Genomic DNA, 22,074 nt, shown 5'->3' with positions numbered 1-22,074 from the left:
TAGCGTCAATGTTGACTTTAACGCTCGAGCGGTTATGAAAACACTAAAAACTTTATCTAAAACTACTAAAACAGATTTCTTATGATTTCATCAAAAATCTTTGCCTCTGATAATCAATGTTATTAAAATAGTAAAACGCCTTTTTTGGGTCATTTCCTATCGCTTAAAAAAAATCATCGATTTTTAGGCCACAATGCTATTTTTGAAATATGCTGCTCTGCACTTACCCCAAAAAAAAGGCAAGTGTGTACACGCCTGTTTATAATGTATTGAAGCCGTATATCAAAGAACAAAGGGGTAGAGCAGAATTAGTAATAAATCAGCCATAAATTGCTTTTTACTGCACTAAAAAATCTAAGTTAGTTTACAATATACATTCTTATAGCCCATAAGTCCATAGTACAGTGTGCATTTTTATAACAAGTTCCTTCTTAATATCTCCATTCTCTCAATATTTTTTCCAAAACATACTCTCAACTAAATCGAATCTACTTCTTCTCATTTTCAATAAACATCATTTTAGACTGTTTTATGATGACACCGCTGCGATTTTATTTTATACTATTTCAGCTTCAATTTTCTTAACATGTCTCACATAATTTTATATGTTTGGGACGTAATTAATTCAATTTGGTCTTGGCATAAGTTAAGTGTATCATTAATTTTATTTACTTGCATTCAAAGTATTTTTACCTTGTTTCCCCTTAATTGTGTAACAAAGAATCTAACGATAGCGTATCTGATAATGTTGTAGGTGTGACAGTTCTAAAATCTGTAGTCTGGTCATTGAAGAAAAATGTACCGATATTGACCACATTCCATAATATACACGATCTAATAATTGCTTCCGGAAAATACGTGTAATAATTTTGAAAAATTGAAAGAACGCGTAGGGAAAATGTTGATGACATCTTATCTTACACAAGAAGATGTGTCAAAAAGCAAGTGGTGAAAGGTAAGCAAAATCCAAAAGGGATCATAGCTTTTGACACAGGATTTATATTTGTATAAAGGCAAAGGGTTTTTTATAGAATCGGCTTTGTATTTGATACCTCAAAAGTTACGTAGATACAAGAATTGTACTGAGGAAAACTTATTTTTACGGCGATGTGGTTCTTATGATTGTACGCGATTATAAAAAAGAGGTTGTTGTAAAGTGATACAGATATTGCTGTACATCCTGAAAATACCTATACATGTCGTTTAAACATTGATTCAACTTAAAAATGTATTTGGTATGAATAATAAATGTCATAATACATAGTTCCTGTAAAATGATAATTATTTCAATCACCTGAAGACTGTTCGTCCTCCTCGGATTTATTTATTCACTATTTTTCCTAACAAATTTCTGATTATGAAACTGCTATAAAGCTTCAACCCATCAGAAATTGTTTCAATTCTATTGGATTACTTCTATTAGCTAGTAATATAATATTTTATATAATTTATATAATATTTATATAATTATGATTCGATGAAACATAATTAATATAATAAAACTAATAACTCAACTGGCGCTAACATGCAATAGAGACGTTTGTGCGCGTTCAAATTTCGGATGATGATAGAGAAATGTGCAAATTACACTGTTACACAACATGAAACGTTTATTATGCTTCAATTAAAATGCAATTAAACAGGCAGTATAGTAGGTTGTAAATCATCCTAGAGCGTTAAACCCATTTTTCCTAACAGTAGAGATAGCACGTGAGCTGGTATTACAGACCAAAGAGGAGGTATTATAGGTTATAACCCCATCGTTTCCTGGTTAAATCGAATGAACGAATCTTTTAGATCTCTGGCTATAAAGGATCAATTTGCGAAAGATAGATTAACCATTTTAAAACTGAATCCCACCCCTTTATTTTTTGTTAAATATAAAAGATTTCAGGTTATTAATAGAAAATAAAGAACGAAATTTGATGAGTTTATCTAAAATTAACTAGCAATTATAAAATAAAACAATACTATTCAAAGAGCTGGAGGTTTTCTAAATTAACACTTTTTGTAAATAATATTTTGCTACGCTAATAATTGCTGCGTTAAATAAACAATAAAAATAAAAATTTTTATGAACACTTTTTAGAAGGAAAACTCGAAATTTTCTAGGTTTATTTTTATTCTTATTCACGATTCTTTAATCGATTCATTTTATATCAATTTCTTCCAATATGATTAAAAAATCCAATATTAATTTAAAACTAAAACATTGTTAACGATAAAACTTAAACATTTCCTATTAAACCGAATGACCTGTTGATTTTTAAATAACATAAATTTTCCTGGTACATAAAGTTGTTTGAATAACACACGACATTAACTTGGAAGAGTGCCTATAAGAAATCCCACTGCATATGAATCTACGTAATTACGTCAACATTTTAAAAATGCATTTGTGGAAAATCCATAAAAAGATGAAAGAAAAATAAAAGTGGTTATGCATGAACTTTTTCCACAGGTTTGACGTAATTAACAGGATTTGAACTTCTATTTTCCCCCTTTTGTTTCAGTTTAAACACAAACTCCACCTATTGTAGTTGCAACGAAAACGGATTTGCTGTCAAAACCATTACGCGGCGGGTAAAAAGGAAATGAAATCCTGAAAATGCAATGTAGAAACGAATTGAAACGGAAAGAAAAGTTTTTGAGGATTTTTGATGTTTGTTTATTTAAAAGTTTTTTTTTTAAATCTTTGATTTCCTGAGAAAAATCAAAAAATGTTTCAAATCGAAATTATGATTTAAGATTTTTTCTATTTGAAATGTAATAATTCTATCATCGTCGATTAATCGACGTATTTAAAAACGGATTTAAAACGACGACGTAGCTCAATCTATGTCAAGGTAAAAAATCCCGGGCCAAGAAATTGAAATTGTCGGCGACTGTTGCGGATCTGAAAATATATCGTAACCATTTCTGATGAATCAATTGCACCAACGTTCCTAAAAAGGAACGGGATTCGGATAAACGTTTCGTATTTTAAATATAGTATCCATTCGAATATCTCTGGTTACACACGTCCAAATATACTAATGTCAGTTGGTCTCCAACCAAGAGCACTCGCTCAGTCGGTCACACAGAATGGTGTCGAGAAGCTGTTGCGGCGTGATTCTTTCAAAATCGTACATGGATTATTTCTGGACCGGGATGTTACGGAAATAACGTACCAACCGAAATATAACCGGGTGCATCGCAGCTTAACGAACTTGAAGTGGGTCAGTGGCAACGAACTCTTCTTCTGAACAGAACACCTAAACATTTTCTATATCCTTTAAAGTCTTCTTAGTCAAGTATCTTAATATTGTGAATGAATAGAATTGATTCATGAAAAAATATCCAAGAAATAATTTTTAATCCTTCAAAAAATCTGAGATAAATCATTATCAATAACTCAAAATTCCTGTTTTGCCATCGTTTCAGTTTCCTTTAAAATACAATGTTGATGGATTAATTAATTTTCAGATTGTATAAAAGCTGGTATGCGATATGTTCATTAATTTACGCGCTGGTTTATCGGAAATGTCGCGCAGTCGACGCGCCATTCTCTGCCGAAATGTCAATCGATCAATTTTCAGAGCGCTCATCATCACTTTTATTTTACCCCACTTCGATATAACGAATACAACGTTGCTTACGGTTTAATTTGCATATTCTGACCGATAATGATTTTCGGTTGGATTAACACCGATTCAATATTCATATCTCTGGAGATTATCCCTAACGAGGAAAATATAAAAAGTAATGATAATTAAAAATCTAACATTAAATTTGTTTTTGGATAACTTTTCGATGTTACTTTAGCATAGTAAATTTCATTCAGACCGTTAAATTTCGAAAGATAGAGCAGTCGTAAGTTCTGCAAATAGCTTTGTTGGATGAAGTGGGTTTCAGACATTGAACATAACAATATATCAAGAGATGGTGGGGAATGTGGTTTTAGAATTACAAAGTTTCTAATTTCACTTAGAGCCGTAATAATAATTAATTGAATAGCAATTTTGAAGACGCCTCAAAAACGAATTTATAACGAACGTAAGTAAACGTACTTGACCCTGTTTTAAAAAATACTAAATCCTTGAATTTTTTTTATTATTTTTGAGATATGGGTTAGTGGATTTGGCAAATCCTGCACAATGCCACGTCAAGGTTTTTCATTTTAAGCTTGTTTATGAAAATGTAAAAACGATTTTTGCTAACAATTATAGATAAAAATCTTTTTTTAGGATAATGTTCCAAGTTTTAAAATAGTAGGAGTTTATTTAACTGGTATAAATGGTATCATAGATACGAAATTAGAAATATGTTGATAAAGACAACTTAACTATTTTTATTATTATTTTTATATTATATTTATATATACTATATTATTTTTTATACAATGTAATCGTTTTAAGTCAGAAATGATCAGCTATCACTTATCTCATCAGCCATCAATTTTATATGTATAATTACGTGACAGATTCTGGAAATTCTTGAAAAAAATCAAAAAATACATCGATAAAGTAATAATTCGCTATTTATGTGTTAGGTACTTATCATCTTACAGAAAACTCAAGAATAACGTGAGAAAATAGGTCAATAAATTAGCCAGAGTAGGGGGAGCACTAAGAACGACCACCTGGAGAAACAATTGTAAATCTACCGAGATCAAAGTGAGAATACACAAAGCCTGCGTCAGGCCAACACTAACATATGTGTTACGGAGATGAACGTGATGACGATTTTGTGAGCAATCATTGGAAACATACCATGAGGTCAGAGGAGAAAGATGGAGAAACTGCTATTGGAAGATAGAACGAATGGATAGTATGGAAGAGATAATCGAGGTAATGAAAGAAAGAATATAAGGGTGGAAGTAGACGCGGATGGAGAGGAAACGAGTGGTGGGACCGTGAATGCTATGAGGCAAGACGACAGATGAGGTGGTGGAGAAAACGTAGTGTGCTGGCAAAAAGAGAGGGAAGAAAGCAAAGGAAAGAGGCAGAAATCCGTAATATAACGTATGAAAATGAGGTATGGTAGTACATAAACAGAAAATGAAAGAAGCGGGAAGAAATAAGTAGCAAGATATCTCTGAATAGTTAAAAGAACATTTCATTCTGTGAGGTCAGAGAAAAAGCAAGAAAATTTTGGAGGAATGCGATACGGAAGATGTGATAAGATTAAAGCACGCATGCAGGATACTCTGGAACGGGCACATTTCACGTATGGAAGAAGACTGACAAGGATTGCCAGAGATTGCCGACCAGCATCCAAAATTTCGCCTACACGACCAAAAAGGTAGAAAGATAGCTGATCGTTCGCATCAGAAGAAATGAAGCTAGAACAGAATCGAGAAGATAGAATAGAATAAGCCTTCATGGCTTCCACAAAGAAGAAGAAACAGCTATTTATGTAAGAAAAATTTGGAAACAAATCACAGCATCAGTTAAAATATTTTTAAAAGCTTGAGAAACTAATTTTTGCCTTGCTCCTTACTGACATACAGAATGTTCAGATTTTAATCGGAAAACTTAATTAGGATGTTGTACCAAACTAATACAAGCTTTTTATATAAACATAAGGTCGCAGCTCTTTTGTTTTCAAGCTATAAGTGATCAAAGTTTAGCCAAAAATTTACATTTTATTTTTTAATTCGTCTCTAAGTAAACCGTAGTATTTAAAAATTTATACGTATTTACTACTGGTTAACACCTTATTTTTAAGCATACCTTAAGCTTCCCTAGCGCCCTCTAAGGGGATGAAATTTACACACCCTTTGAATTTTTTATAAGAACTTTTTATACAATATAATATACAGGGTATATTCTTCTGGAATGCAACACTAAAGAGAAAATATTGTAGTCTTGTAAAAGTTCAACCGCAAGATTTTGGTGGATTTTGCTGAAATCCATATAAACTATTTTTAGCATTGTACAATATAAAAAAAAATGCAGTTGGTTGCAGTTCATGAACTAAATTATCATGAATAACCTAACGAAACTGTAGTTACCAATTACATTATCTTTCATTCTTTTTATTCCATCATGGCTATGTCAATATATTATCAAAACATTAATGATTAGCGAGCTAAAACAAGTTCTCTCATATATGTATTCATCGACTCATGGTCATAATATAATATTTTGCTACAATATCGTCTCTAATTTTGTAACGACAGCCTATGTCTAGAATTGTAGAACCGTTGGATGGGAAAACAAACTATTTATTCTGAATTAAAACCTTAGTGAGACACCGAAGAAGAAGTTTTTCTAAATGTACATTACTAAACGTTACATCTCCACATTTTTGAAAACTTATATAATATTGATCATAATAGTCTCTTTTGCCATATTAAATGATATTTGTATTTATACTAGAACTCATATAAGATTAAAAGTTAATATAAGGCTAAAATTATAACTAACACTATTTAATACATTATTACGATTGATCAAAATTCACACTTATAGCAACCGTAAAGAAATGCTATTCTAGAATGATTTCATCGAACGTTATAAACGTCAATTATCGCCGCGAGCCAATAACAACAATTGGAATAACGAGCCACCAATAATTCTTTTGGCATTCATGGTTTCTATTAAAGAAGATATTGTTCTTTCGAGACCTCTGCGGTTACCAGGTGAATTTTTCATTAAATCACACCCGCAACTCAATGCATTAAATCACACATTGTTTCAAAGATTTAAAGGTTTCTTGCTAATATTGATCGCTTACAATTCTGTTATCTTGCTGTGCATACAAATTAATATGTTTTAATACATATTAAACTAAAAATTACAATTCAAGAACTGGGAATAATGAAATGATAATACACTCCGAATATAATTATTAATGTCTGTTATGCTCTCATATCCCGGGGTAATCTTCTATGAATCCAAAATTAAAATCTCTATTCCATCACCATCTGACTATTACAAACATTAAACCAACTTACAAAACATTTTTTACTGTAGTATACGTTCAGACACCAACACTCTTATATGTAATTACACAAACACACCCACGCAGAAAAAAGCCATAAATTTCCAAGTCAACGCAATCAACTACAGGTTGTTTTGTACCATAAATATTAATTAATCCATAACAATAAAACCTTGACGGGCGCAGTATCATGTGAGTTGGGTAAGGTTAGTTATGTTACTAAGGTCAACGACCCGTAGGTGGCAAATGTTAAGTAAACTTATATACTTAGTGATATGTAAATGAGGTAAGAGTTGTTATACTTATTACGTTTAAGAGCACTCATCTCAAGATTTATGGGTAAAGTTATATAGGGTAATGCTACATAGTTGGGTAAAACTATGTACAATTGCTATTTAAATCTAAAGGGTTTTAATAAAGTCAATTATTGTTACTATTAGCTTTTATTTCTCTTCATTCCTCAAAAAACAAACAATCACCTAATTGATATCATATAGAACAATGTTGCTGATGAGTAGAATTACGTAAATCATTCAAACGCGTTCGTTAGAAATATTAGAATTACAGTACAAGCTCGATAATCCGGCACCATTAAATTTTTCACACTGACGGATTACCGAATGTGCCGGACTACTACATATTATGGAGAAAAAAGTTTTACTATAAGAGAAAACAAACAAAATAACGATCAATACTGTATTAAATCGTTTATTATTGTAAAGTAAATGTAAAATAGTTATAAAAAGAAATGATTATGATATTTACATGTTATTTGTTAATGACGTATTAAGGAATTTGTCAATTGTTGACTGTTTTTTTACAATAATAGATTTTATGGAGTATATTTTCTCTCAAATTCCTCAGTGTTAGTAATGCGTCCTCAGATTTCACAGAGTTCACTTGAAGTTTGGAGGCAACCTCTTCTACATTACCATTGTCTGATTCATTACTGATCACTTCATTTATTAATGTAATCATAATCTTCTGCAAACCACTAGTCTATATCTTCCTCTGTGAAGTTTGACTTTCCTTCTTGATTTTTGAGCATACTCTTCAACTCTGCAATTAAGAGCTCGTCTTCTAAATCCCATTCACCTTCTACTTCATTGTTATTTAATGACGGTCACAACTTCTTCCAAGATGATTATATTATTCTGCCAGGTACACTATTCCAAGCCTAAGTCACGGTGAAAACGGCATCTTTTAAATTAATATTTTTCATCGTTTTAGCGACATCATCTTCTCGCAAAACAGCATTGACCAGGACTTTTCTTTAATTAGTCTTTATCATTTGGATCACATTCTAGTCAATAGGCTGAAGCAGAGGTGTGCAATTAAGAGGTAAAAAAAGTGTTTGTATTAGACCATCTCTTGAAGCTAAATTTTTATTAGGCCCATGTGCAGGTGAGTTGTCTAAAATAAGAAGCGCTTTCGGCGGAAGATTCAAAAAACGTCGTACTTCAGGGACAAAATCATTATGAAACCATTTTGCTTACCCATGCTTTGTTTTGGTTTATGTATACGAGTGGAAGATCAGCATTTTTAAATGCCCTAGGTGATCTCGCTTTCCCTATCAATAAAAGTTTGAGTTTATGCGTACCATTAGCATTGTCACAAGGCATAATGGTAAATCTATCCTTGGACACTTTCCTGTCTGGTGCTTCTCGCTCTTCTCTGGAAACGTATGTTTTGCTTGGTAAAACTGTACAGAACAATCCACTTTGATCGGCATTGTAGACTTGACCAGGAGTTAAATTAAGATCATGCACCTTTTTGCTGAACTGTTCGATAAATGGAACAGCCGCCTCATTACAAGACAGCTTTTCTCCCGTTACGGTCAATATTCTAATTCCATATCACCTTAAATTTTTGAAACCAGCCGTCACTTGCTTTAAATTCCTTATTCTTATATATTTTCTCGTAAATAATGCTTTTTGTCGTATACTATCTTCCTTGAGAGTCTTCTTACAGCGACGTTCTTCAAGAAACCAAGAATATAAAGCACCTTCCATAAGTGGGTATTCTCCTATTTTCATTGTTTGACGACCACTCATTCCCGAATCACTTTGTTTAACACAACATTCAATTTTTTCTCGATTCCAGCCAACTTCACCTGACTTTCACCGGAATCCAATTTTCTTAAAATTTCCAATTTTTTAACTAAAGTTAACGTTTCGTGCTTTCGTTTTCGTGTTTTACCTTCCATTTTGATATGGGTCATATGGGTGTATCAAAATCATATAACGCACACGCAATAACAGAAACTCGTGGGAATCCCCTATTACTGACTATTCTAACCTTGTGATGAAATAATAAACGTGCTGGATTATAGAACGTAGAATTTTATGAGTGCCGGATTATAGAGTTGATTATAAGAGTTTCAAAATACCGGATTACTGGACGTGTCGGATTAGTGAATGCCGGATTAACGAGCTTGTACTGTATTACAATGGTTTCAAAATTACTCAGTTTTCTTGAGACTATCCGACAGTTTATGCATTTCGAGCATGGTGAGTTATTTCATCAAATCAAAAAAGTTATTGTGTTATTGTGTTTTTGTGAATTATCAAACATTGACTAATAAATAACCTTGTGATATATTTAAAACACGGTGTGTAATTTTTTTGATTTGTATAAATATATATAAAGATTGCAGTTTAGACGACAGACAACTTTATTCTAACTCATTTGACAGTGACAAAATCAATGACAAATATATCTCCCGAATCCATATATCGCAAAGTGTAGAAATATTTAGAAACATCTTTACAGAAGTATTTGATCACAAAAATATGCAAGAAAATTTTTTTTCAAGCCAAAATATGATGGTTATATCATCACATTAATTTAAAAGAGCTGAATTTAAAGCTTATTTTGTGTATGCAGTTTTTAATTATTGAATAATCAACATGTTTGTGCTTTATTTTGATTTTGCGCTATTTTAATCCATTTGAATCGCATCTATATATACAAAATCGCTTTATATTGATAGAGATGCTTTTACATCAACGCATTTGCCTGCGCAATTCGAAGTGCGATTGAACCAAGCACCTTAAAGTGTTAAAAAATGTTACTGCGTTTGTTTGTTTTTAGCCTGATATTTTGTTAAATTTTGCACAAAGTTTATACATGAGGCGAAATGTATGTATTCTTATAGATCACAAAAATATACATCCTTATAACATTTTTTTATTACACCGCTTTTCAAATGCTATGACCACAACACTTTGCGAAGAATCGTTCAAAACACAGAATATGTGTAGCACAAATAGTATAAAAAATTGTTACATTGAGTTAAGACAATTATTCTTTTTTTGTATTTATAAGAAAACGTTTTGGTATAAAGGAAATATAAAATACGTTTTTAAATAAACAATAGTTTCTTGTGTTTATTAAACTTTTTTTTGTAAATATTCAAATGATGGGTTACCATAATTTTTTAAATTTTATTGTAGTTTTCCTTGAAATATTTATATTTCTGTACAAAGAAACGGTATTTATTACCAGTTTATTTTGATATAGATAATAGAACAGAACGTTTCGTAGTGCAACAAAGATGGAAAATTGGTTCAACTGGTCATTGCACCCTGAAATTTCGTTCCAAACGACGACACACTCTGGGTGCTTTTCGGGTTGAGACCCCGATCAATATCCATTTGAATTTGTATCAGTGCCACCTCATAGCGTTCAAAATTACTCGCCACTTTGTTTTATTACCGTACGAAAAAGCATTTTAAAAAAGACACTTTTAACATCAAAGGGAACGTTTTAAAAAGAAAATGTTAAAATAAACTACACGTGACAATAACTTTTAGTTTTTAACAAACAAAACGGAAAAAATAGATTAAATAAAACAAAAATTTCATCAAACAGGTTTAATCTCAGTCAAATAAATACAAACCAAATTCAAACAAGACATTAAAACTCGTTAATTAACTCAAATAACCCTGTTTACGTATTAAAGGTTTATGAGTAATTAAATTTCTGCAACATGTTGTGTTTAAAATAGTAGAAATGTTACGATTATACATTATTATTGTGGATGACTAAATCAGAAAATTACAGAAATATCTAAATCTGGAACGTTTTCTGAAAAAACATTATTGTTTCATGCCGTGGTGGTGGCGGTTATTTTACCAAGCGCTTTATGGCGTTTGTTGTGTACTTATACAGTAAGGGCCCAAAGGGCAAAAGAAGGTTATCGGTTCCCTTCTTGCCTTTAAAAAGTTTACTGAAGAAAACCTCAAGTTTTACGACATCCTAAATTTTAAACGGCTCAACGCTTTGAGATAACATTTTACACATCATAAAGAATTCCTATTTTATGGATATTTCTTAATGAATTCGATGAAAATCTTTATGAACTTTTTATATCAAATCTTTTTATTGTAATCAATTTTAGTTGATTTTAACTTATTTCAACTTAATGTTGAACTTAGCTTTCCTCATTCACACATATATGTTACAAAGAACACTTTTATTCCGAAGTGCAGGAACATAATTTGTATTATTGAAAATTATTAAACTGGAGTAGGTAAGTCCATAATCATATTAGTAGATGATATTATAAAAGAACTATATTATATAGATCATCATCTATTCATATCAACTACTTAAAAATAGTTAATAAACCAACAATATTATTAAAACGTTTTTATTAATGTATTAATATATTAATGTATTATATAAAACGGAAATTAATTTCGAATCAGGAATTGAAAAGAGAGGTATGGGGAAAGAATAATAAATTGTGATGTTAATATAGTTGTGCAAATAAACAAAAGCGCTAATACTATCAATATATTTCCGCGTCGCCAGCTAGAGATTGATCAGTTTCAATTTTCCATTAAATATATACAACAGCTACATTTAACGATTAAACGTTGACATATTAATTCTATTTTTCGGAAAATAGAACCACTAAACCCGAGGTGTTTGCATGTGACATCTATGAATAACAAAGACCAGGAGCTATAAACGCATTTATAAACCTGTGTAAAACCTATTCTGACATACGCATTAGAGACATGATTGGATAATGCTACCGCAGAAAGTATACTCAGAACAACGGAGGTGAAGACACTAAAGTCATTAACAGAGTGATATACGATGTCCAGGATATTATGAGACCAAGTTGAACGTACCGAAACTACCAAAGATAGTCAAAGAAAGACTCTCAAGAGCAAACACACCAAGGAAGACCTTCTATACGATGATATGAAAGCTATTACTCAACTTCCTAGCATCAGCTATGAATAATTAAAAAATAAGACAGATGTTTTAAAGGAAGAAGAAGAGCAGGAAATCTTTTACATGTCTTAAAACATTTACAGGTTGCTAAAGCTTTATGCTTTAAGCTTTATGACATTAAGGTCAGTTTTATACTTCATACGGACTCAAACTTCGGTGATTTTTACGCATTTTAAGTTCCTGTTCGTTTTCAGTCTCTGTTTATTATTTATTATTATTATCTTTGTCTTGGGTGCAAAAAGCTTCTCGATGGTGGATTTAAGTTTCGATAAGATAACCAAGCTATTGGAATTGAACCTTGGTAGAAAAACAAGGGAAGCAATTTGTTGCTGATATTGCATATATTTTTTGATTTGTTTATATTTTGGTCATCACTTCTAACATACTACTTCTGGCAGGAGATTTCAATCTTCATAAATTTTTTGGTAGCCTTTTATAACTTAGTTGATGTAGACTTGAACCTGATCGGTGTGGCAATTAGTTATAACAACTACATAATTATTGAAATAATTAAGTATAGAATCCCTCATTAAGTTTTTACGATTACTGTTCCAATTGGTTTTATAAAATGCAAATGTTTTTTTAAATGCCAATGTAAAGAATATAAGTTCTTATTAATATTTTTTTGAATATTGCTGATTAAATCTATAGGTAGAGTTTATTATTCACAAAATTCATACATGCAAGTACAAGTCTACCAAAGAAACTATCTTCTTCGCCGCTTTATTAGAATGCTGTTACTGGTACAAGATTAAATCTATGTTACATGCAAGAATTTTTCTACTTTTAAGCCTTCTGTGACTCTGACGTAAACTGACGTAACTGTCATACCGTCTTTTAGGGGCTCGTTTAGTGTCTTGTTTCTCTAATATGGTCCATTTGGCCAATCTATTCAGAGTCATCCTATTGATATGATCTCTCCATTCCCGTCGCCTGAACTGCGCATTCATCTCTTACTGTACTGCTCCTCACATGATCACGTAGATTGACCCGTCATATTGTTCTCAGTATCTTGATTACAATAAATTTTATTATTCGCTTTGTTCTTTGCCGTATCTGCTCGTGTTCCTGTAGCATAAGTAACTTTAATTTCCGGCGATATATACTGAATTCTCCAGTTTTGTTATGTGTCTCTATAAACTTGAGTGATAACTAGAAGTCACTGAAACGTCTTCTGAAATTTTATTCGATTCATGCAGGGTACTATCAGAGTACCGTCAGTTCTTAATTATGATGTAGGTGCATATAATCGAATATTCTGTTTATCGTGATAACTCAATGGATTTCACAGATGTGGTTCCTGACAGAGCATTCAAAAGTGTAACCACGAGGCAGGAGAGGAAGTCATCGTTAAGAAGAAAATTAACATCTATGCAACTAAAAACCAAACCCTGGTTTTGCAAATCTAATTGTTATCACTATCTTATATATTGATAAGTTATAATCATTAGGCACGTCATAACAACGAAAAGAAACTATCAACACAACAAGTGGGTGTACAGCAACAATATACATACAAAGAAGAATTAAAAACATTTCTTGGGTTACTGTTATGGATGGGATTGGTCAAAATAGTCTTATTGACTATTGCACCGGAAAATAAATGTGGAATTTAGTGATATCACGCAACACATTGTTTCCTAGAATATTTTAACTCTTGCCAACCCTAGTTTTATATAATACTAATTAGCTACAAATATTAATGTTACAATATTTGTTACTTTACTGCAACTTGTTATTATTAGAGTAATATTCAAGTAATACATTCCAAGCAAAGATCATAAATATGGCTTTATAGTTTTAAAGTTATGTACGTGAGATATTTATTTCATAATAACTGTGCAAGCTATGATTCGACAAAATCTTTTTGCTGAAACAATTCACGTGGTTAGCATTCTATCTCTTTACAAATGGCATAGTGCTACTAAATGGTAATAATAGTTTACAGAGAATATGTTGCTACAATATTTCGATCAAGCACAAAATAAGTTTTACATTCCTCAGTCTGGCCAAGCATCAGTGATACACAATAGTCCAATTACATCAACAGTCAGTCTTCATCTTACAAGCAGGAAACAAAACTTGATACACTTTTGGTAATAGTAACATATAACAAACGCAGACACAACATCTATCTTTCAGAGCAACTGTCGTCTTCTGTCATAACGCATTGGAAAGGAGAAAAATGGTATAAGAAACTACTCACTATTACTTCTTGGAGTTTCAGTAGTCAGTATAGTTTCAGGGTCATTTAGAAATTAGTGACATTGATAATAAGTGGGATATTATTTTGAAGAATATTTATCTATTTGGCATCAGATAGGCAGAGATTTGTAGAATGTGTGTCGGGGTTTCAAATGAAAGACATGAAATTAACAAGATTATACAAGAATGTTTCCATTGCCGCTGACATTTGTAAATCAACGTATTAAGGAATTTCTGTTTTAAAAATTTTTCCATTAAACATAGTTACGAATTTTTTAACAATTTTTAAACCTTAACAAGCTAGATTTAAAAAAAAATATTCTAAATTTAACAATCTTGTTAAGTTAATAATAACTTTTTTAATATCCATTGTAGGACAGTCTTACTATTTCCTAGAAATTTAAGTAAAAAAGTCTTCTTTTAGTTTTCTTCTCAAGTAAAACTTCCCTTACTTTTTCACTTCACGTAGTCCGACTGTGAATAGTTTATCAGGACTTTCCGACTGTTTTTCTTTTAAGTAAATCTCTTGAGATTAACATTCAAAAAAAAAGTTATTTAGAAAAAAAAATTGTTGTTTAATATTTAAAAATATCTGTTTCTTTATTTCTTTTTGCCAAAATAATTAATGAATCGAAACGAATAATGTAATGTTTCTTGCAAATAGTAGCCAGGTGGGATTCATTTATTACTAACGAATCTCAAAATAGAATTGATTATTCCTTGAAATAAATTTTATAAATTTCTATTATACATAAACGTAGTATTCTATTTGGAAGATCGGAGTGGATTTTTGGTGTTTCAAGGACGATCGAACGAGGATCGCTTTAGAATCCTAGAATACATAGTAACAAATATTGAACTGGCGCCAAAAACATGTTCTGCACTTTATGGGCTTGTAAATTATCGACAAACCACTCGTAGATATAGGAATTGGTCGAGATAGAGAGCGAAGGAAAACCGAAATTAAAAGAAACGGCGAAGAAAAAAAAACATTATTATTATAGCTGAGGGCAATAAACGTTTCGATAGCCAATTAATCTATAACACGCGGTTGGTTTATTTTCTAAATACCGTAAAAATTTCTACGATATCCTGGTTAACACAATTAATTATTAAAAAAAAATCAACTTACCTTTTTGTCTTTCATAAGCATTTATACATTCGGACGTCATAAATTGACTGATTAACGCAGATTTTCCAACACCTTGCGCACCAATTAGAGCCACATCGTAACTTGTTATAGGAGTTTGATCAGTTTCTTCCATTTGTGGAATACCACATTGTGGAGGACACAAACTGTTACTTCTTGAACGTCTTCTTCTAAAAGAATCTCCTCTATTAATTATACCTGGAAATTAAAAAAACTAGAATAAAAAAGAAATTAATATTAAAATGTTCTTAAATATTTTAAGGTCCTTCAATGGTCTCAAGTTTTAGTTAGTTTTTGATGAAGGTAATTATCGAAACTTTAAAATTAACCGGAGGATCGTCAGTAAAGGATCTTAAACGAAACTCTAAATTTTCCCTTTATTGAAAGTTTGGTTAATTAAGGGAATCTATTCAGGACTAGCAGCATAATTGCCTTAAAATACGAATTTATTTACCATTCATAAAACAAAAATGTTTTTATTTTAAATTAAATAAAAAATACTGCAAATTTATGTGGTTATTTTCAATTACATACAATTTCATCATTATTTGCACGAATAAATTTCCATCTCGTTAAATGAATATTATTTACATCAAAAATTGAAAAGGTTGTTTTCAAATGTGACTTTTTTGTATACTAAATAGAGCATAAATATTTATATTTATTTTGTTCAAAAAGCGACACATATGTGAATTAATTATATCATATAAAAATCAGAATAATATAATTGAATTAAAGTTCTAATTTAAAAAAAAATGGGGTTATGGTGAATTAAAAGCAAATAACACATGGTAAAATATAGCAAGAACATCGAATATTATTTTTTTAACAATTGTTATTTATCTTGTGAATATACAATAATAAAAACTTTTTATCATTTTAAAGTACTATGATTGATTCTAACATGATGAAGAGGATGAAGAAGCATGTCATCAACTTCCAAATAATTTTATGTACAACTTACGATGTTCATAACCCATTTAACCCATAATATTATAATTAATGTACATATTATAGTGAATTAAAACTAGAGCTAATACCAGACCTACTAACCTTAAGAAACAAATTCAAAGCGTTCAAAATATACTACTTGGCGCTGAATTACAACAATTAACGTAACACTATCACTAGAAGTAACACTAGACCTAGAACTAGAAAGTTTCGGGTTAATGCGTTTCTTAAGACGGCTAAATCTGGAAAACACACAGAGTATACAAAATGGGGATTGGAAATCGGTACTGAAAAAACCGCATGAATGTCTAATCCGCATGCCCAAGTGATATTTACATAGATGACAAAAGTATTGTATGTTGAATAAGATTAATATTAAATAAAATTTGTCAATTAGAATAATTTAAATACTATTAGTATTGACTAGTACTTTAGTATTGACTAGACGGAAATCAAAAACAGGGTCTATAAAGTCAGAAAAGTGATGGGTGCAATTAATACTATCTAGTGGGATAAAAACATTAATAGGAATAACAAGAAACTTATTGGAAAGACTATGAAATCCCCAGAACTGTACAAGCGAAGGCGTCAACAAATAATTACTAAACTTATAATTCTTAATATTAATAATTCTCTCCATATTTTGGAGAGAAGACATCGCAACCATATACTTAACAAACGATTGCAACCCAACCCATCACAGAAAATTAATTGGCGATTTTCAAGCTGGTTTTAGAAAAGAACGCTCCTCGTGGTCCTCAGTAAAACAAATCTGAGCAAGGATTGGGAACAGGGCATAAATGTATACAGCGTTTTCGTTGACTTCAAGCAAGCATATGACTCCATCAATAAGAAACGACACTACCAGATACTATACAGCTTCCGCTTTCCCTCCAAATATTTCCAATTAATAATTGCTACTATGGATTCAACAATGGCGACAGTTCGTATACAAAATGATTTAACCGACGTATATGATATAAATAAAGGGCTAAAACTAGTAGACGGGCTGGCTCCGCCATTGTTTAACTTGGCCCTTGAATATTCCAAATGGATATCGGGAGAATAAAGTAACTAATAAATATATCCATACAAATAGCAGCCTATGCCGACGATATTAACATCATGTCTCGAAGGCCAAACGACGCGGCAGATGCCTACACACAACTTAAAAGAGAGGCTAAGAACATCGGTCTTGAAATAAATAAACAAACGACGAAAATACTAACGCAAACAAAAACAGGAAAGAATGTAAATGAATGAAACAATGGAAAACAGGAAAAAATGTAAAGGATGGGAGGAACTAGAAATAGATAATGGAATGACGACCGCGAACAGAAGTTATTTTGCCTTTTTGCATTGAACCTATACTGTTTTATGGATGCGAAACGTGGATTATGACAAAGAACGTGAAGAATAAACTCTAACTATTTGAAAGAAAAATACTGACAAAAATTTTTAGTCCAATAAAGCAAAATGGGATATGGAGAAGGCGATACAACGAGGAACTTAACTTATTCACGATAGCCCCTGTCTCAGAATTCGTCAGCGAGGATAAAATGCCAAAAAGGCTCTTAAGCAGCAGGATACAAGAAAAAAGACCATTACATTACATTACATTGCATAAATCATATATCGGGTAGGCGGAGCAACCAACCTTGCACCGCATTTATCGTAAACCGATAGATAACATTATCAAATTTTATGTCTTGCTCGGTGAAAAGTCATTCAGATCCTTTGGGGATATAAATTACAACCCAAAAATCGAGAATATGATACGTTTAACAGCGGAACAATGGCATAAAACATGCTCAACCGTCTCCTCGTCCTCCGTATATAGTCGGCATTCAACATCGTCAGCTAGGACCAACAAACTGAGGTATGTCTCATTCCAGGAGAACTGGTTCACACTAGGCGAAGTCCTTCTTCAGCCCACAGTCCAATCCTATGTTTGGCCATCGCAAAAGATCCACCAACTGCTGGCTCTAGCCCCACACACGCTTTAGCGCTGCCTTCTCATGCTAGCTTCATCTGCCGCTTCATTGCTAGCAACCCCAAAGCGACCTGGGATCTAGATCAGAGAAACTCTGTTATCACAACTCAGTCTGTTTAAAGTTCTTTTATAGTAATTGGCCAGACCCGACACCGTTTTCTTGACAATCTGAGAAAAATCGTATTGTCATGTTCCTCGCTCCTCTCTTAAGAAGGATTTTAGCACCCATGTCGATAGCAAATACTTTCGCCTGGAATAAAGTACAGTGTCTGGCAGTATACTCCTGCCCGGACCCTTTAAGGCAAGAGATCAAGAGGGAGGCCACGAAAACGATGGAAGGACGAAGTGATAGAAGACACACAACGACTCATGTGTGTCAGAACCTGGAAGAGAAAAGCTTTTGATCGACACTATTGGAGGCAAAACATAAAGGAGGCCAAGGCTTAATTTGGTATGTAGCACCATTGGAGACACAGAGAAGAGACTATGGCCATGATTATGGTTATTGTCATGATTACATACAGCTGTGAGGCATGGAGATCCAGATTGGAGAGAATTCGAGATGACGACATTAGAAGCATAATGTCAACAACGGAAACAATTATACATAGGGTTGAAGAGAGGCTTGAGATGGTTTGGTCATCTGCTACGCATAGAAGAGTCTAATAGACATGGATTCAGATTTAGACACAAACTTAGACACCCAGACGAAAGTAGTCGCGCGACATCGATAACTAAACTTGATTCTGAATTTGAAAACTTGAGCCACTGATTCATCTAAACTGTAATTAATAATTAAATTCGTAATTTGTTATATGTTTTAATTTACATTTCTTTTACCTTTATCTCATAGTCTTATTTAATAGAAAATGGAATGACATTGTTTCCTTTGTAGCTAAAAATATTTTGTTTAGTTGAAAATTAAAATAATTTTTAACATTCGTTTATTATTTTGTTGTTTTTACTTCGATTTATTCAGTTATTTTTAATTTTTAAATGACTTTATTTATCAACAATTTGTTAGAGTACGAGTACCTTCAATTAATAAAGAAACTAGACTTGAGTATATGCTATGGGTAAATAGTTTTACCCAAAAAATAATATAGTAACGTAAAATAAAGTAATAACAACATGGCCAAATTTCATTATTTTAAAAATGAAAAATTTTAAAAATAAGATTTCATTAATGTGCAAATGTCTTAAAATCCCTGGATTTCTGACGTTGGAAATAAAACTCCTCAAGCTGTGACATCTACATTTTTCCATATCAAAAATGTATTATTGCCCTCTCACATTCTCTCTGATCGCACATTTTATGCCATATTTGATCCAGATCTTTCCAATAACCTTCATCGCCAATAAATTCAAAGTCTCTGTCTCGGACAATGACATCACTTTAACTCGGCATTAAGTTTTTTACAAAACTTCGAATGCTTATGCTTTTATATTTTCAACAGGATTAATCCTGCATTAAGATTTCTTCGTAAATGGAGTGCTAAGATGCCTATTAGAAGAAGTTAATAACAAATATCATTCACCACACAAATAACTGTGTTATGTGTCTCTGTTGTTAAGCCCCCGAAAACCTATTTTATCACACTCCATTGTGGTGTTTAACGTGACACCTCTTTTTAGCTTCAAAAAGTACATCATTTTCATTGTGATTTCTCACAATTGAAAAAAACAATCCCAAAAATCGGGTAAAAAAGGTGAAACTATTAGAACATATTCAAAATTTTAATTCCTAAAACAAAAGCTAAATTTTAAAGTATTTATTTCATTAAAAAATCGCCAAATTTATGTATGATTTGTGGAAAATAAAATAAATATTTTTATTTATTTTTGGGAATATCATCAGTAAACACAGAAAAACAGTTTTACCAAATCGAACAAATAAATATATGATATATAAATATATGAATTTATTAAAAACAAATTTAGCACTAAAAGTTTTTTTCATTTTGATTGAAAAGGATTAACTTATCTCCTCTCTTGTCAGCTAAAGCTAACTGATATCAAAAATCCGTTAAGTACATAAACCGAGTTTGAAACCGTTTCCAATATTTCCGAAAGAACTTTTCGATCGTAATAATTTTAGTTTTTAATAAATTATTAAAAAATCAATTAATACCTCGTAACGTAGCGGTTTAATTTCCAAAAATTTAATATCCGAGCGGTATCTCGAACATTTTTCATTAACTTTGACAAATCGGACTCGTTCAAAAAAATCTAAACCTCGAGATAACCATTTTTACGATCCTCATAAACTTGTGTAAACCGAAAAGATTGCAATAATTTCATTTTTTTTCTTGACTTAATTAGTCGTTGTAACCTTAGCTGAATTTTATGACGGTAATGATAATAAGAAAAGGTCAAATTCTAAATGAAAAATAAATAATGTCGCACTGGTTAATAACGTGGAAAGTGGAAAATTTTCTAAAATTAACGAGATAGCTGATGTGAAACAAAGGATTATGTTGTTTGATTCTGGGTAACATTGAAACTTAAAACCTCTTTGATCTAATCAAAGGGCCATCATGCTTAATGCCTGTTAATTATGGGTCTATTAATTATATATAATGTTTCAAGAATAATGACGAATCGGATCAAATATTTTTAAGTCATACTATTAATTTTATCTATTTAATATATCAGTATATTTAAATATAAATGTTAGCCACCTTAGATAGAATCCAACCCGGGTTATTCCCTAAGTTGCTCTATTCCATGTTCATAATTAAACTCGTGGTAGTCCCAGAATTTTCTATACGATATTTAAATTAGGGACATCATAGTTTTAATTGTTATTCAGCGCTATGTGTTGTATGTTTTTATTGAACTAAAAGTAGAACTAACACTAGACCTAGAACCAGAAACATCCACTAAACTTTTTACCAATTAAAAAGTTACCTACTTCGCTATAAAATACCTGTGCGTCTGCCTAGGGGTTGATTTGTCAATTTGCAAGTATCAAGACAACAGTGTATTTAACATGTATCTTAACGGTATTACGAAATTTGCTGGATTATTTGCAAATGAATAGAAAACGATCAAGAAATCAATAAAACCATCCGCATCGCAACAAAAGACGCTGATTTAGGAGTACGTCAGCAAAAAAGTTGATTGTACTCAAAAATGTTGGTTATCCAGTTTCTAAAGAGTTTGGTTATTGTATATTAAACATTTTAACGTTTTTAGCACGATTAAAGTCTCTAATTAAAGCCTAAAATTCAAAATTTACGTGATGTGTGATGGCCGTGAAAATTACATAAATTCCTCATCCTTCATCAATAAAGCCTACGAGATAAATCAATGAACAGTTTTTATTTTTCGCTTGTTAGGCATTGCAAATGAAAAAATAAACTTATTTTGTGGTTTTATGGACCTTTGTCAAGGTATTTCTAAAGATACATACTACAGTTGCCTTGATAACATACATATGGCTGCACAGTCGGTTTATGAAAATACTTTGAATAATACTGTAGAAGAGGATAAGATTTTAAATAGTCAATGGGGCTATACTGAAATTCATCTTACAGTGTCTGGTGATGGTAAATCCAAAAAACGGGTTTTCTCATCCTTATTCGGCGTGAGTACA

At 31.7% G+C, this 22,074-nt stretch overlaps 1 protein-coding gene across 1 annotated transcript in view; it reads right to left on the bottom strand.

The window, feature by feature from the left end:
- Positions 1-22,074, bottom strand: part of LOC111429081 (Rad, Gem/Kir family member 3) — a 74,711-nt gene that overhangs the window by 28,616 nt on the left and 24,021 nt on the right. The window contains exon 2 of the mRNA XM_023064870.2: positions 15,515-15,730. Within this exon, the coding sequence (XP_022920638.1) occupies positions 15,515-15,730 (216 nt within the window). The remainder of the gene's footprint in view (positions 1-15,514; positions 15,731-22,074) is intronic.

The sequence above is a fragment of the Onthophagus taurus genome, chromosome 1, assembly GCF_036711975.1.
Source record: "Onthophagus taurus isolate NC chromosome 1, IU_Otau_3.0, whole genome shotgun sequence".
Taxonomy (NCBI): Eukaryota; Metazoa; Arthropoda; class Insecta; order Coleoptera; family Scarabaeidae; genus Onthophagus; species Onthophagus taurus.
The sequence above is the reverse complement of the archived record's forward strand: the minus strand, read 5'-3'. Positions and strand labels throughout refer to the sequence as shown.